Below are 15,469 nucleotides of genomic sequence, written 5' to 3'. Positions count from 1 at the left end.
CAGAGTAGTGACACCTCTAATGCCATCCTAAGGCTTTCCCCAACCTACTGAGCTTATAAAACATTTTCATGAAATATTTATTCGCAGTCTGTATAACTGGTGCCCAACGGTAGTCTTTTGGAAAGTACAGTTTTACGATACGTTTTTAAAATGTATTTTATTCTCAAAATTCACAAAACCAGAAGAGTCCTCTGAAGACTAACTGAAAGCACTAGATGACTGTAAGAATACAGCCCAGTGCCAGGTACATTTTTGGTGACGCACAGGTATCCATCTCAGTGTTATCAACCGACTATCTAGAACTGGGATGGGGAATGGGGATGGGGATGAAATTTACTAGTTTAGAGGGTTAAATGAGACTTCATCAATCTAAAAATACAATTAAATGAGAAATTCAACAGTGTTATTGTGTACCTACTATGTGCCAGCAACTGAGTTATACACTGAGTTAGCCAAAAATACAAAAAAAAGTCCATAAGATCTAAAAAATCCTGACAAAGCAGAATAAGTGAATTTATTACTGGTGCTGAATCACAGCTCTTTTAAAAGCACCCAATTTAACATTTTTTGCTTTTTAGTTTCTCACTATCTTCTACTGTCAAAGAAGTGAAACCACTTAAAAAGCCACAAAAGCCTCTGCCTTCCGCTCAGATCATGATCTCAGGGTCCTGGGATCGAGCCCTGCATCAGGCTCTCTGCTCAGTGGTAGCCTGCTTCCCCCTACCCTCTGCCTGCCTCTCTGCCTACTTGTGATTTCACTCTCTGTCAAATAAATAAAAATCTTAAACAAAAAAAAAAGGGCAGCAAAAACAGAAGTATTTGTGAATTTACTAAATTTTACTCACTTAAAATTAGCTCTGACATTATTCTCATAAGCCTCATAGGTCAAAAGTGGGTTATTCTCACTTATTTTTGTTCAACAGTTCAAATGAGTCACCTGTTATGTGAGAGTCAGAGTAATTATTCTCCTAGTCAACTCCTTATAAATCATTAAAATCCTAAAGGTCCGCTCACCACACAGCAAAGTCTAGATAACCAGAAAACTCATCAACGAGTACAGCGCAAGATCTTGACACCATAGGCTACCAGCTCTGCCGCACATGATGCTCTACGATGGCCAATTCTAGTAATCCAACTTGTAAAAGTATCATGGGAAATACCAACTCACATGTTTTTTAGAAATTGCTTGATTCAAGGCTATTTTATGGCTGCAGTTGTTTTTGTCATAGTTATACCCTAAATTTCAGTAAAATATATACATAAAGCACCTGTCAGGAAACAAACATGCTTACAGAACAGTATACCAGGTGCTGTAGGTTACATTTTATTTGGTGTTATCTGTCCCAAGTGCTCTTGTCACAAATTCAGTAATACTCTACCCCGCCCCACCACCACCACCAGTAAATAATTTTAACAATTTTCTTTGTTCACTAAAATTATATTATTAATTTAAATACCCCCTCCCTCCATTTGGAGAAAGGTTACATGAAAAAGGGAGACAAGGACCCTGTAGTTTAAACTTTCCTTCAAAGGTTCCTCAAGTAGTCTTAAGTAATATTCTCACTTTTACCTGGAGAAACCATGAAAACAGAGGAGCTTAATTTCAAAGGCCCTGTTAAAAAAAATCAAACTACAATAGAACTTTTCTATGACAACCTTTCTTATTAGTGAAATAAGTATAAGGCTGGCCTTTTCCTAGATCTGACCCAAAGAGATTTAATTAGTGAGGTACCATTAGGATCTCATTATGAAGAGGCTGGGCTCTAAGCACAGCATCATAACGTGTTTCCACCACAGATACTGCCCTAAGAACATCCTGTGGTTCACTGGAAAAGTGGGATAGTACCTTAACAGTTACTTCATCTACGAAAATCTCTTGGATTTAATTTATATTTTTGTTCATCATTATGAATAAACTATACACATAAACCTAAGCATATAAATACTCCAAATTCATGGCCTCCTCTCTATAAATTTTCAAAGCCTTAGCGATCTATCTCCATTTTCGCATTTTAACATCTTATCCTTTTTAGAATATAGAAGATAATTCCTATACCCTAATAGAATACTTGTTTATGCTATGGTGTAAAAATAGGCAATTCAAAAATACTTAGACTACTATATAAGCCGCCTAGATTCCTATGTTTTGATTTGGGGAATTTAAAAAATAGATATATAAAAATATGAATTCATGTGATGGCAGAAAACTTCCAACATTGTGACATAAAAGTAGCACTGTGAGAACTCCCATTCCTGAAACAGGAGGCGAAGACTTGGTGTTAACCATAGAAAAGTGTTTCCCACAAACAGCAGTAAGCTGCCTGTGGGATTTCAGCATGACAAATGCATAGCTGACTCATGGGATCAATTATAAAGAACAATTCTTGTGGCATTAAAAAAAATTATCCTCTGTTTTTATCACCTATTAATGCATGTTAAGAAGTCAGATGAGTCCCACTGACCAAACGTTTTATTACCAAATCAATATCCAGAGCTCTCCTTCCCTCAAACCTACATGTGAATTCCTTACAACAGATGCCTGCTCCCAATAACCCTTTTCATGATTGCTCATTAAATTCAACTATAAAAAAAATTTTTTTTTAAAACTATTTGAGTATTAAGTTAAAACTGAATTGTCGAGTTCTCATTTCTGGTGATAGAAATTGGCTGTCCAATATTTTGCCTTAAATGAATTGTTGGTCTTGTTAAAATTTTTAAATAAAAATTACAACAAAATAGGAAGCACAAGCCAGTCGTAACTTACCCTCCCCTCCTCCAAGCAACTATTACACCCTCTAAAAAACCTGTTTTCCCTGAACAGAAGCAGCAATAATTCCCATTTTAAAGCAATTCTCTCTGACGTGCTGTTGAAGCACAAGCAGCATTTGCGATACTTACTGAATGTTTCTCCTGCTGGCCCATAACTCCATGGTTAGCTGGGATTGCTAGTGGTTTCATAATGAAGAAACATATGCTGAACTGAATTTACACATCATGTACCAATCTCTCATGGATGGCAAGTCACCCTCTACAGCATTAAATTAAAAGAAAAAAGAAAAAAGAAAAAGGAAAAAAAAAAAAAAGAAGAAGGAGGAGGAAACCAAGCTGCAGCTTAAAGTGTCACTACTGGTGAGCTTAAAAAACCCCTCACACTTGTAGACCAGAAAAGGAATCTGAACAACGGTGTTCATCTCCATTTTTATAACACTGAAACTCTAACCATCTGAGGCTAGGATAAGACTGAGGAAACCTTATACAGCTCTCAGTCTTCCGAGAGAACAAGATCATTTCTGAGATTGAAGAGCAAGAGCCAAAAGAAAAGAAGGAAAAAAAAAAGCTAAAATGGCTGACTGCACACAGACTCCCCTCAAAAAGGCTTAATACAGAATTATATTAGTCAGGGTGGTATAAGAACCAGTCTGTAGCATTCAGCCGAGCATTGTTAATACTCTTGTTTCATTTGCAATCACACATACAGACCCCTCCAACCAAGAAAAAAAAAGAAAAAGAGGAAAAGAAAGAAAGAAAAAAATCAGGGCAGAGCATGTGAATCGGGACCTCCTCCCTAGCTGCTAATGATGCTGACAGAGTGGTGACCAGTGATCTCTGTCCCACTCCACTAACCAAGTTTGCACAATTAATCTTAGCAGCATGACACTGATGGACATTTAATTTAATGATGTCTGTCCCTCACACTCAACACAAGCATGACTGCTAGCAAGAGAGTCACTAACAGAGACACAGCACATGCACACACACAATCTCGAGAATCATGAGTCTGAATGCAATACACCAATATAATTACATTATTGTGCTTACTTTGGAGGACCATGGCTGCAGGCAGTTGGCATAGCAACGCACAAGGAAAGCCATTTCCTGGGTAGAGAGAAAGCTTCCTTTTCTAAATAAAAAATTCCTCTTAGGAAACAAACGGCATTGCTGCTTCCTGCAGAAAGCAAGACACTGGAGTCTGTCTCTTAACCTGCAAGGCTCACACTCAATGCAGTTCTAGTGATGTAAGTGGATTTCTCTCTCACCCTCCCTCTCTCTACATACACTGAAATATTCAGCTCAAATGGTACACACATTCCTTAAGACTCGCCCCCTCCTCTACTTAACCATTTCACTCATTAAGGTAGCGATGGACAATTCAGATAAAGTAACAAGCTCTTGCCTGGATTATATCAGCGGCTGTAGGTTAAGCAAGTCTCAGAGGGATGGAATCCATTGATTGCTGACTCCAAATAATATCACTGAAGACAGGGTGGGAAAACGGAGCAAGGACTTACTTGAACAGCTTTGAACTAAAATATGATTTTCACCAGTCTGAAGATAAGAGAATGAATGTGACCTCTTCCCCACCCTCAAACATTACTGTGCTACAGGAAGTAAGTATCTATCAAAAATTTCCAAAATGCACATTTAACAAGCTTTATATAAATTTAGAAGATGTGATTTTCACAAACGCACACACACAGCACATTGCAAATAATAACAAAATAAACACACTCACAATTTTTTAAAAAATTCAAATTTTTAGAGGTAAAGTTTAAATTTAATGAGGATATGTTATTTTACCATTAACTCTTAATTTCATCTGGGTTAGCAGGTTATTTGAAAGACAGCATTACAGCTGACAAAGAATAAGGACATTTTAACTCTGAAGTACTGGTCAATTTCTCATAGGCAAATCTGTCTATAAATGGAACGCATAGTAGAAAATGGAAATGGAAAATCTAGCAACTTTAATAATTGACTTTGAAATTGTCAGTACTTGCTAATTTGTGTTTCTTGTCTACTTAAAACTACACCCATACTATTCTCTTTTCTTTTCTCCTCTCATTATCTAACGGCAACCACTCCCTGCCCATGACTATTTTGGATCCTTCTCTCCTGCCCATCCCCAGTATACCCCTTTCATAGACTTGTTATATTATCCATATCCCTTCTTCCCCACATATATTCAACCTCTCCCTCACAACTAGCAGGTCTCTGCACTGGCTTCTAAATATGTTCAGGTCTCTCACATCTCAAAAACAAAACAAAGAACAGAAACCTTCTTTAGAGCCTACATTTTCCCATGGCTACAGTAAAACTGCCTTCACACTAACTCACCTCATAACCAAATTTCTCAAGAATTACCTGTTTTGGCTTCTACCACTTTCTCATCTCACACACTTCTTCAATGAAGGACCATCACAGTCCTATTGTATAATTTATACATCTACGAGTTATCCTTAACACCTTTCTCCAAGCCCAATCCATCACAATATCCCATTTACTAAATCCTCTACCTTTTCTCAAACTTAAATTTCTCTTCATTTCTGCTATCATCCCATTCATTACTTTTTGCCATAAAAATTGCAGAAGTGTCTTTATTGAACTGTCTGGATTCAATTTTAACCTCACCCACCCTATCCATTTAACATACTCTTCCTAAGATCTTTTAAGAACTAAAATCTGGTCATTTCAACCTAACCTGTTGAGCCTTTTTTTCAATTAAAACATATCAATGGCTTCCCATTGCTCTAGCATACAGACTAAAACTCCTTTTACAATGTGCAAGATTTGTAGATGGTTTTAGGAATTCTGCCATGCTCATGCCCTCCAGGTCACCTGCTCTTGTTTTCTTCAATGAGCAAAAAGGTCTTTCTACACAGTATTTCCTCCGCCTAGAACATTCCTTCACCCCCCATTTCCTGATTGATTCTTACTCCACCCCTAAAAACCACTGGTGAAATGCCCTCAAAGTTATCATGATATTGTGTATCACTTCCCTATGATGCTTATTACTGTTCTAATTTTACATTTAATCATGGAATTAATTCATCGCGTTCGATGTGCCACTGTACTTGCAGCCCTTAGCATGGTACATGTCACAGGCTCTTGCCTCTTCTGAATGAATAAAATCTTCAGTGATCAGGAATGGACATTAGCAAAACCACTTTGATCTTGTAAACTAGTTCTTATCAAAATTCCAAATGCTTTTCTACCATAAACAAATGAATGATTTAAAAGTAAATGGCTTGGGACACCTGGGTGGCTCAGTTGGTTGAGCTGCTGCCTTCGGCTCGGGTCATGATCCCGGGATGCTGGGATCGAGTCCTGCATCAGGCTTCTTGCTTAGCGAGGAGCCTGCTTCTCTCCTTGCCTCTGCCTGCCTCTCTGCCTGCTTGTATGTACTCTCTCTCTCACTGACAAATAGATGAATAAGTAAAATCTTAAAAAAAAAAAAAAAGTAAATGGCACTGATCTTTGACAAAGGAGCATGGGCAATATAATACAGAAAACACAGTCTCTCCAACAAATGGCACTGGAATAACTGGACATCTACATGCAATAAATAAATAAATCTAGGCACAGACTTCATACCCTTCACAAAAATTAATTCAAAACTATCATAAACTTAAATGTAAAATGCAAAATCATAAAACTCCTACAAAATAACAGAGAAAACCTAAATAACCCTGCATATGGTAATACCTTTTTAGATACAACACGAAAACACAATCCATGAAAGAAATAATTGTTAAGCTAGAGTTCATCAAAATGAACTTCTCCTCTGTAAAAAAAAAAAACAATATTAAGAAAATTAGAAGGCAAGCCACAGATCAGGAATAAATGTTTGCAAAAGACACATCTGATAAAGAACTCCTAAAACCCAAGAGTAAGATAAAACTTGATGAATGGGCCGGAAGACCTTAAAAGACACCTCACCAAAGAAGATATACAAATGGAAAATAAGCATATGAAAAGATGCTCCGTGCATATGTCATCAGGGAAATGCAAACTAAAACAAGAGTGAGATATCACCCCATACATATTAGAATGGTCAAAATTCAAAACACTGACAATACCAAATGCTGGTGAGGATTTGGAGCAATGGGAAATTCACTCATTGCTGGTAGGAAAGTAAAATGGTACAGCCACTTTAGAAGACAGTGTGGTGGTTTCTTATGAAACTAAACACACTTATCATGTAATCCAGGAACCACACTCCTTGATATTTACTCAAAGGAGTTGAAGACTTATGTTGGAGCATCTGGGTGGCTCAGTTGGTTAAGCAAGCATCTGCATTTGGCTCAGGTTATGATCCCAGAGTCCTGGGATAAAGCCCTGCCTCAGACTCCCTGCTCAGTGGGGAGTCTCCTTCTCCCTCTTCCCCCTCTCCCTCCCACCTCCCCCCAGCTTGTGTTCTCTCTCTCTCTTGCTCTGCTCTCTCTCTCACACATAATCTTTTTAAAAATAAATAAAAACTTATGTTTATACAAAAAAACTACACAGATGTTTAAAGAGCTTTATTCAAAATTGCCAAAATTTAGAAGCAACTAAGATGAATTTCAGGAGATGAACAGATAAATAAATGGTAGTACAACAAGACAATGGAGTATTATTCAGCACTAAAAAGAAATGAGCTATCAAACTGTGTAAAAACATGGAGGAAACATAAATGTGCATTACTAAGTGAAGGAAGCCAACCTGAAAAGGCTGAATACTGTATGATTCCAACTATATGACATTCTGGAAAAGGCAAAACTATGGAAGCAATAAAAAGATCTGTGGTTGCCAGGGGTGATGAACAGGTAGAGCACAGAATATTTTTAGAACAAAGAAAATACTCAGTATGATATTATGATGATCGATGGATGTCTTTATACATTTGTCCAAACCCACTGAACATACAACATCAAGAACGAACCCTAAGGCGAACTATGGACTTTGGGTAAATGTGATGTGTCAATGTAGGTTCATACTGAGTTTAAAAACGAACCATTCTTGTGAGTGATGTTGATAATAGGGGAAGCTATGCATGTGAGGGGGCAGGAGATATATGAGAAATCTCTGTACCTTTCTTGCAATGTTGTTGTAAATCTAAACTGCTCTAAAAAATATTTTTTTTAAAAATGTACATGGTATCAAAAGGTACAAGCTATCCACTCAAGTGTCCATCTATAAATGAATGTATAAACAAAATGTAGTATATACTTACAATTGGATATTATTTAGTCTTTAAAAGAAATAAAATTCTGTTACAAGTTAAAAAAAATTAACCTAGAAGACACTATGTTAAGTGAAATAATCCATCCAGAAAAAGACAAATACCACAGAATTCCAATTATATGAAATACCTAGACTAGAAGTTAAATTCATAGACCAAAAGGAGGATGGTGGTTGCCAGGGGCTGGGGGAAGAGGGTAAGAAAGAGTTATTGTGTAACAAGTATGGAGTTTCAGCTTGGAAGGATGAAAAAATCCTGGAGATGGGTGGTGGCAATGGTCATGAGACAGTGTGAATGTACTTAATACCACTGAACTATGTACACTTAAAAATGGTTAAAATGATAAGTTTAAATGTGGATATTTTACCACATGCACACATGCATGTGCACGCGCACACGCACACACACATAGAGTTAATGTGTTACCAAACCATTACCTAAATAATCAAGTTCTATAACTTCCATCCATCTAGCCCGTGTCTCACATGTCCATGTGACAAAAACTCTTCTCCAAGTTTAAGTCAAATTACTCCCATGCTGATAGTGTCTGACCTTACATGTGAAGGTTTGCCATTGCTTGCCTCTCTCTGAGAAAATGTGTCACTTCTCTCAAGAAGGAAGCTAAATAGGAGAACCTGATAGGTGATGTCATAAAATCACACATCCTCAGGCACTACTGCTTTTCTGTGCTGAGACTTGGTATGATTTCTCTCACAATCTGGCTCTGTGCCTACAACCTACATATCTTAAAACTCATGACTGTAATGCTGAAATTTTACTATTCCTACTACCCTGTACTTTTGAAACACAATTATGCCAGGCTATAATATGTCAAACACCACTTGAGAAATAAAATATAAACCAAAAATTTAAGAGAATCCCATTACAGATTTTCTACAAACATGAACTTATACCCGACCTTGAAGTAGCCTTAATTGGAGTTTTATTTGCTCCATTCCTTACCCATCTCAATTTAACGAATAGCATTAAATAGATGGTTAGAAAAAGGACCATGTAACAACCTTCTATCCTATGTCAAGAACATCTAATAACTTCTATCAGTAACAAAGATCCAAAAGACAGAGATTATGTTACTAGTTCAGGACACTACTTAATGTAAGGCCTTTCCATGCTAAATTTAATGCCATTGTATTCATTCTTATTTTTCCACCTATTGTGTTTGATTTTTAATTACTATGAAACTGAGAAAAAATGGACTGTTCTCAGTAATTATTAACCACATTTAGGATTATTATGTTTATTTATTTATAATATCTATATTGTTTATCCATAGATCTCAAAGTGCTTTACATGTATTTTAATTAGGCTTGGTCATAATTCAAGGAAAGCAACTTATTCATTTTTCATAGAAAATAAACTGTATAAAATTATAGGTTTGGTAGTTTGGAAGAATACAAAATAGAACTCCAGGTCTCTAATATCATTTACTTCCCTTATCCACCACTCTGTATCGATTTCCTCCTTATTCCCCCTACCTGAGAGGAAAAACCAAAGTGTTTTGGAGAGATTCTGCAGGAGAAGATAGAAGAATTTACTCTTTGGTATCTAGAAACAAGAAATTTTACAAATCTCATTTCTAATATTTTATTGTTCACCAAAGAAATGACATTTTAAAATGCTGTTTTTTCTATGGATATGCCAAACGAATTAAAGCACTAAGCCAATACAAAATAAAGTTATTGTAGGAGGTATAGTCAGAAGTTTTTCTTCTCTCCCTGAACCCAATATATCCCCCCCATTAGTACTATGACTTCAAAGGAAAAGTTGATTATCCAAAGATTCTTTATACCATAACTCAATCCTACATTTCACATAATCTTCTCTAGCCATCCCTAAATATATACCTCAGATACATCTTCCCTGCACATCCTCCTAAAGATTTCGTAGGCAATTTTATTTTTTTTCTACTTTGACCAAATAAAAATGGTACTTCATTATTACAAATAATTTAATTATGAAATACATGAAAGATACCAACACAATGCCTGACACGTAATAATTGTTGAGTAAGTACGGAGTTAAATTTAAATACAGGTCTCACAAATACTGGGAACCTGTTACTTCAATTAACACTTAGGAAGACCAAACTAAGTAAGAGTCCAAAACTTTCATCCAGTTATAGTTCAAAGACAGGTTCCAAAGAAACCTCTGGGCATTCTCTTTTCTTCTCAAGTTCTTTTTTCTCTTTTCCGTGTTTTTAGTCACTTTGTACCCATATGACAAATGCCCTCCTAATCCCCATCACCTATTTCACCCGCCCTCAACCCACCTCCTCTCTGGTACCATCAGTTTTTCCTCTATAGTTAAAGAGTCTATTTCTTGGTTTCTCTCTCTCTCTTTCTCTCTTTCTTTTTCCCTTTCCTCATTTGTTTTTTAAATTCCACATGAGTGAAATCATATGGCATTTGTCTTTCTCTGACTTATTTCGCTTAGCATTATATTCTCTAACTCCATCCATGTTACTGCAAATGGCAAGATTTTATTCTTTTGATGACTGAATAATATTCCATTGTATATATTATATATATAAATATTCTACTTCTTTACACATTTGTCAATTGATGGACATTTGGGCTGCTTTGATATCTTGGTTATTGTAAATAATGCTACTATAAACATAGGGATGTATGTATCCCTCTGAATTGGTGTTTTTGTATTCTTTGGGTAAATACCCAGTAGCGCAATTACTGGATCACAGAGTAAGCACTTCTATTTTTAACTTTCTGAGGAACCTCCACACTGTTTTCCAGAGTGAATGCACCAGTTTGCATTCCCACCAATAGTGCATGAGGGTTCCCCTTTCTCCACATCCTTGTTAACACCTGTTGTTTCTTGTGTTGTTAATTTTAGCCATTCTTGACAGGTGTAAGGTGATATGTCATTATAGTGTTGATTTGCATTTCTCTGACGGTTAGTGATATTGAGCATCTTTTTATGTGTTTGTTGCCATATGTAAGTTTTCTTTGGAAAAATGTTTGTTCTAGTCTTCCACCCATTTTTTAGTTGGATTCTTCATTTTTTAGGTGTTGAGTTTATAAGCTCTTTATATATTTTGGACCCTAACCTTTTTTAGATATGTTACTTGCAAATATCTTCTCCCAATCCACAGATTGCCTTTTAGTTTTAAATTGCATCCTTTGCTGTGTAGAAGCTTTTTATATTGATATAGTCCTAATAGTTTATTTTTGCTTTTGTTTCCCTTGCCTCAGGGGACTAGAAAAAAGTCTCTGATGTCAGAGAAGTTACTGTCTGTGCTCTCTTCTAGGATTTTGATGGTTTCAGGTCCCACATTTAGGTCCTTCCTTCTTTTGAATTCATTTTTATATATAGAGTAAAGTAGCTCAGTTTCTTTCTTTTGCATGTTACTGTCCAGTTTTCCAACACCATTTGTTGAAACCGTTATTTTTCCCATTGGATATTCTTTCCTGCTTTGTCAAAGATTAATTAACATATAATTGTGGGTTTATTTCTGGGTTTTCTATTCTGTTCCATTGACCTATGTGTCTATTTTTGTGCTAGTACCATACTGTTTTGATTACCACAGTTTTGTAATATAACTTGAAGTCAAGTTTTGCTTGACTTTGCTTTGCTTTTTCATGACTGCTTTAGCTACTCAGGGTCTTTTGTGGTTCCATACAAATTTTAGGATTGTTTGTTCTAGTTCTGTGAAACATGTTTTTGGTATTTCGATATGGATTGCACTAATGTGTAGATTGCTTTGGGTAGTATAGATGTTTTAACAGTATTTGTTCTTCTAATCCATGAGCATGGAATGTCTTTCCATTTCTTTGTGTCATTTTGAATTTCTTTCATGAGTGCTTTATAGTTTTCAGAGTATAAGTCTTTCACCTCCCTGGTTAGGTTTATTCCTAGGTATCCTATTATTTTGGTGCAATTGTAAATGAGATTGTTTCCTTAATTTCTCTTTCTGCTACTTCATTAGTGTCTAGAAATGCAATAAATTTCTGTAGATTGATTTTGTAACCTTTTATTTGAATTCATTGATCAGTTCTACAGTTTTTTTGGTGGCTACTATAGGCTATTTCTTTAATACAAAGAAAAGTTCCTGATAACATACTGTTTGTGATGCCCTTGATTGATAATTGGAAAATTAACATAGTAACCCATCCATAATAAGTATGCCCAATATTTACATGATGCATGTTAGAAGAGAAAGATTAAAAGATAACATAAAATGGGACACATGCTGAAAAAGGAAATAAAGTAGACTGTAAATCAGTGAGAACTTCCAACATCAAGAGTGGGGCTTTTCCAATGCATATATTCAAAAAATGAAGAGATTGTAACAGCTAATTTAACATAGCTTATTTCATTTCCCAGAACCTACTTTAAGAAAACACCAGACATCAGCTTGAAATGCTCAGTTATAGAGGTGAAGTCCTTACACACTGGTACTCAGTGTGGGCTCCCGACTACAGTATTTCACAAGGCAATACTCCAAGTTCAATAGTAATTATTATCTTTATTACTAATTTGGCATGTAATTTATTCCCTTATGGTTAATATTTTAATGAGCACATGAATTATTAATTATCCCTCCATTTTTTTGAATAAAAGGGACTATTGATCACAAACTGGAACGTAGGTGAGCTGAAGGCAGGGGCCATATACTTTATTTGTTTTTGATATTGTTAATGACAAATTATGCTTTATCTCTTATGCTTACCACACAGTAATTATTCAAGAAAAGAATGAATGTATAACTGATTCCACTTAAACTTTTTCAAAACTACCCTGTGAAGTATTATTACACCAGCTTTAAGATGATGAAACAGGCACAGGATAATAGTATAACCATAAAAGATGTCCAATTTGCTTACCGACAAAATCAGATGTTTTAAGTAATTTGACAGGTGAGAAGACTAGGCTAAAACCAGAAAATTTAAATTTAGCAGGGATAAATATAAACATCTACATGCATACTATCAAAATGTCACTTGGCCAATTACAATATAAGGGATATCAGCCTAGAAGAATAATTCACAGGGGTGGGAGGAGGTATGAAGCCTTACCTCTAAAATGGAGCTGACTAAAAGCTCCATATGACCCAATACAGAATACCTTACTACTCTCATATAATCATGGGTTACATCATCAGACATACAATGTCCAGGGCAAGAAAAACAAAGTTCTCCTATAATCTGCACTGTAGGGTACTGCAGGACCTTGTGTAAGTGGTAGCAACCAGTTCTAGACATCCTAACTTAGGAGAAATGATGAGTAACTGTAGTACTAAGAGCAGAAAACCAAGATGGTAAGGTGTTTAGGAAAGTACATAAGTTAGAAATGTTTAATCCAGAAAAGGCATAAGATCTCTTTATCTGAAGCACAGTTATATGAAAATGGAACATGAATATTCATTTGTGTTGCTCTAGAAGAAATCTAGAACCATGAACTAAAATTATAGAGAAGCAGATTTCAGCTAAACAGAAGGAAAAGTTTCTTCATAATTAGCCCTTCCCTATAATAAATAATAACTGTTATGATTTACTAGACCCTTACTTTGCACTAGGCAGTAGGGTACAATTTTGACACATTATGTAAGGACTATCTTGCAAATATCAGTGCTAGTTATAATTAAAAATCTTACAGCAGAGGCTGAATGTCAGTGATTCTATAGAGAAAAATAAATTGTATTAAGTGGTTAGGAGATAACTAAAATCCTTTCAAGTTCTTAAGGTTATCTAACACAGCTATTCTTTTAAAGATTTTATTTATTTATTGTCAGAGAGAGCACGCAAGCAGGGGGAATGGCAGGCAGGGCAGGCAGAGAGAGAAGCAGGCTCCCGGCTGAGCAAGGATTCTGATGCGGGACTCCATCCCAGGACCCTGGGATCAAGACCTGAGCTGAGACAGCCACTTAACTGACTGCCTCTATGGCAGCTATTACCAAACATTAGCGAGTAGCAAAACGGGGATAAAAGGGATGTTATGATAGAGAACAGAAGAAGAGAGACCCACTGAACGAAACAAATCTATCTTGTAACAAGATTTCCTGATAGTAACTATTCCTTTATTCTGAGATTTCTGTCTTCCTTATGTTGGCAGTTAGAGGGGAAATAATAAAATGCTCTTACTTTTTAAAAATTATGGTGCTAATTAGACCACAGATTAGAAGTTTTTTTAACATCCTTAGCTCATAAATTAAAAATTGCCAAGTTTAGAAGAAGGAAAATGAAAGATGATTTTCTTAATGTTAGCAATAATTGATTAAATACTATACATAACTAATCAGTTTTATAAAATGTTTTTAAATCCCTTAATATTACTTATGTTTTCAGTATTCTTAAATATTACCAAAACTTACAATATTTTCTGTGCAGAAGCAATTTCATGACTTTATTTTTTCATCTCTAAAAATTATGACTACTTTCAGACAACTGTAAGTTGTTTTGATTCATTAAAAAGTCATACCTACAAAAAAATCTTTCAGCAAGATTTGGCTTTTGTTACTTACAATATTAGTGAAACTAACTTAAAATACATTAATTACATAGTCACCTTTGCTACAAAATGGTACTGCTCAACAGTAAAAACCCATTTCTATATTGGAATGAAACTAAAGGTCAAAGAGGGGGTAAATGCTGTGCTTTACTAATGAGAGATACGGTTTGAAAACGAAAAGTACTTGTAACAAAAATACTGATCAATCAACCAAAGCCTAAATTATTGCCCATATAATTAGTAATTATTTTTCACATTGGACATTCTACGCTGTAGCCTATGTCTTTTCAAGGTACTTAAATAGCAGGCATCTAAAGTGGCTGAATTATTTGACACACTTCTCTTTCAAATCAAATTTAAAGCTCAAGTAATGTAAAAGCAAAATATGTTAAGTTCATTTTTAAAAATAAATAATTTCAAATGTCAGGAATGGAAAAGACAGATGTCTAGGTTTGACTCTGAGTACCATAAATATTGAACATGTAACTTAATCTCTTTCACCTTAGCATGCTTTTCTTCTATCAGTGGAGACACCATCACCTTAGTGTTTAGAACTACAGAGTTTAATTGACAAAATATATGAGGTAATACCTAGCCAACTGGAATATATCGTAAGGATTCAATAAGGGCAAATTTTATTCTTTCCAAGATATTCTAAAAAGTCAGTTGCACTCAAGGTTTGAGGATTCCATTATTTAATACTGTAATGATGGCAGGGATTAATATCCTTGTGCAGATATCCTTGTGTAAGAACTGTTAATATGCAGGTAGATGTATAATACCACTCCTAGAAATAGTAACACTAACTTTGTGAGTTTGATCCAAAGACACCAATGTACAACCAAGATGCTGCTGAGCACCTAACATATACTATACTGTGCAAAAGGTATACTATGGCATACGAGATACTATCTGCTTTTAAAGGCTATTTCTTTTTAGGAATTTAACTTATAACAAACATACTATCACTTTTAAGATCCAATG

General features: G+C 35.5%; 1 protein-coding gene across 4 annotated transcripts in view; it reads right to left on the bottom strand.

The window, feature by feature from the left end:
* Positions 1-15,469, bottom strand: part of LOC111155074 (Rap guanine nucleotide exchange factor 2) — a 239,101-nt gene that overhangs the window by 85,406 nt on the left and 138,226 nt on the right. For 3 of the 4 annotated variants that reach the window (XM_022515123.1, XM_022515131.1, XM_022515138.1), the window contains exon 1: positions 2,899-2,958. The exons of the other annotated variant lie outside the window; for it this stretch is intronic. In XM_022515123.1, coding sequence (XP_022370831.1) covers positions 2,899-2,958 — 60 coding nt within the window. Of the gene's footprint in view, positions 1-2,898; positions 2,959-15,469 lie in introns of those variants that run through there. 4 annotated transcript variants of the gene reach the window in all.

The sequence above is a fragment of the Enhydra lutris genome, unplaced genomic scaffold, assembly GCF_002288905.1.
Source record: "Enhydra lutris kenyoni isolate GAN:26980312 unplaced genomic scaffold, ASM228890v2 scaffoldscaffold3, whole genome shotgun sequence".
Taxonomy (NCBI): Eukaryota; Metazoa; Chordata; class Mammalia; order Carnivora; family Mustelidae; genus Enhydra; species Enhydra lutris.
The sequence above is the reverse complement of the archived record's forward strand: the minus strand, read 5'-3'. Positions and strand labels throughout refer to the sequence as shown.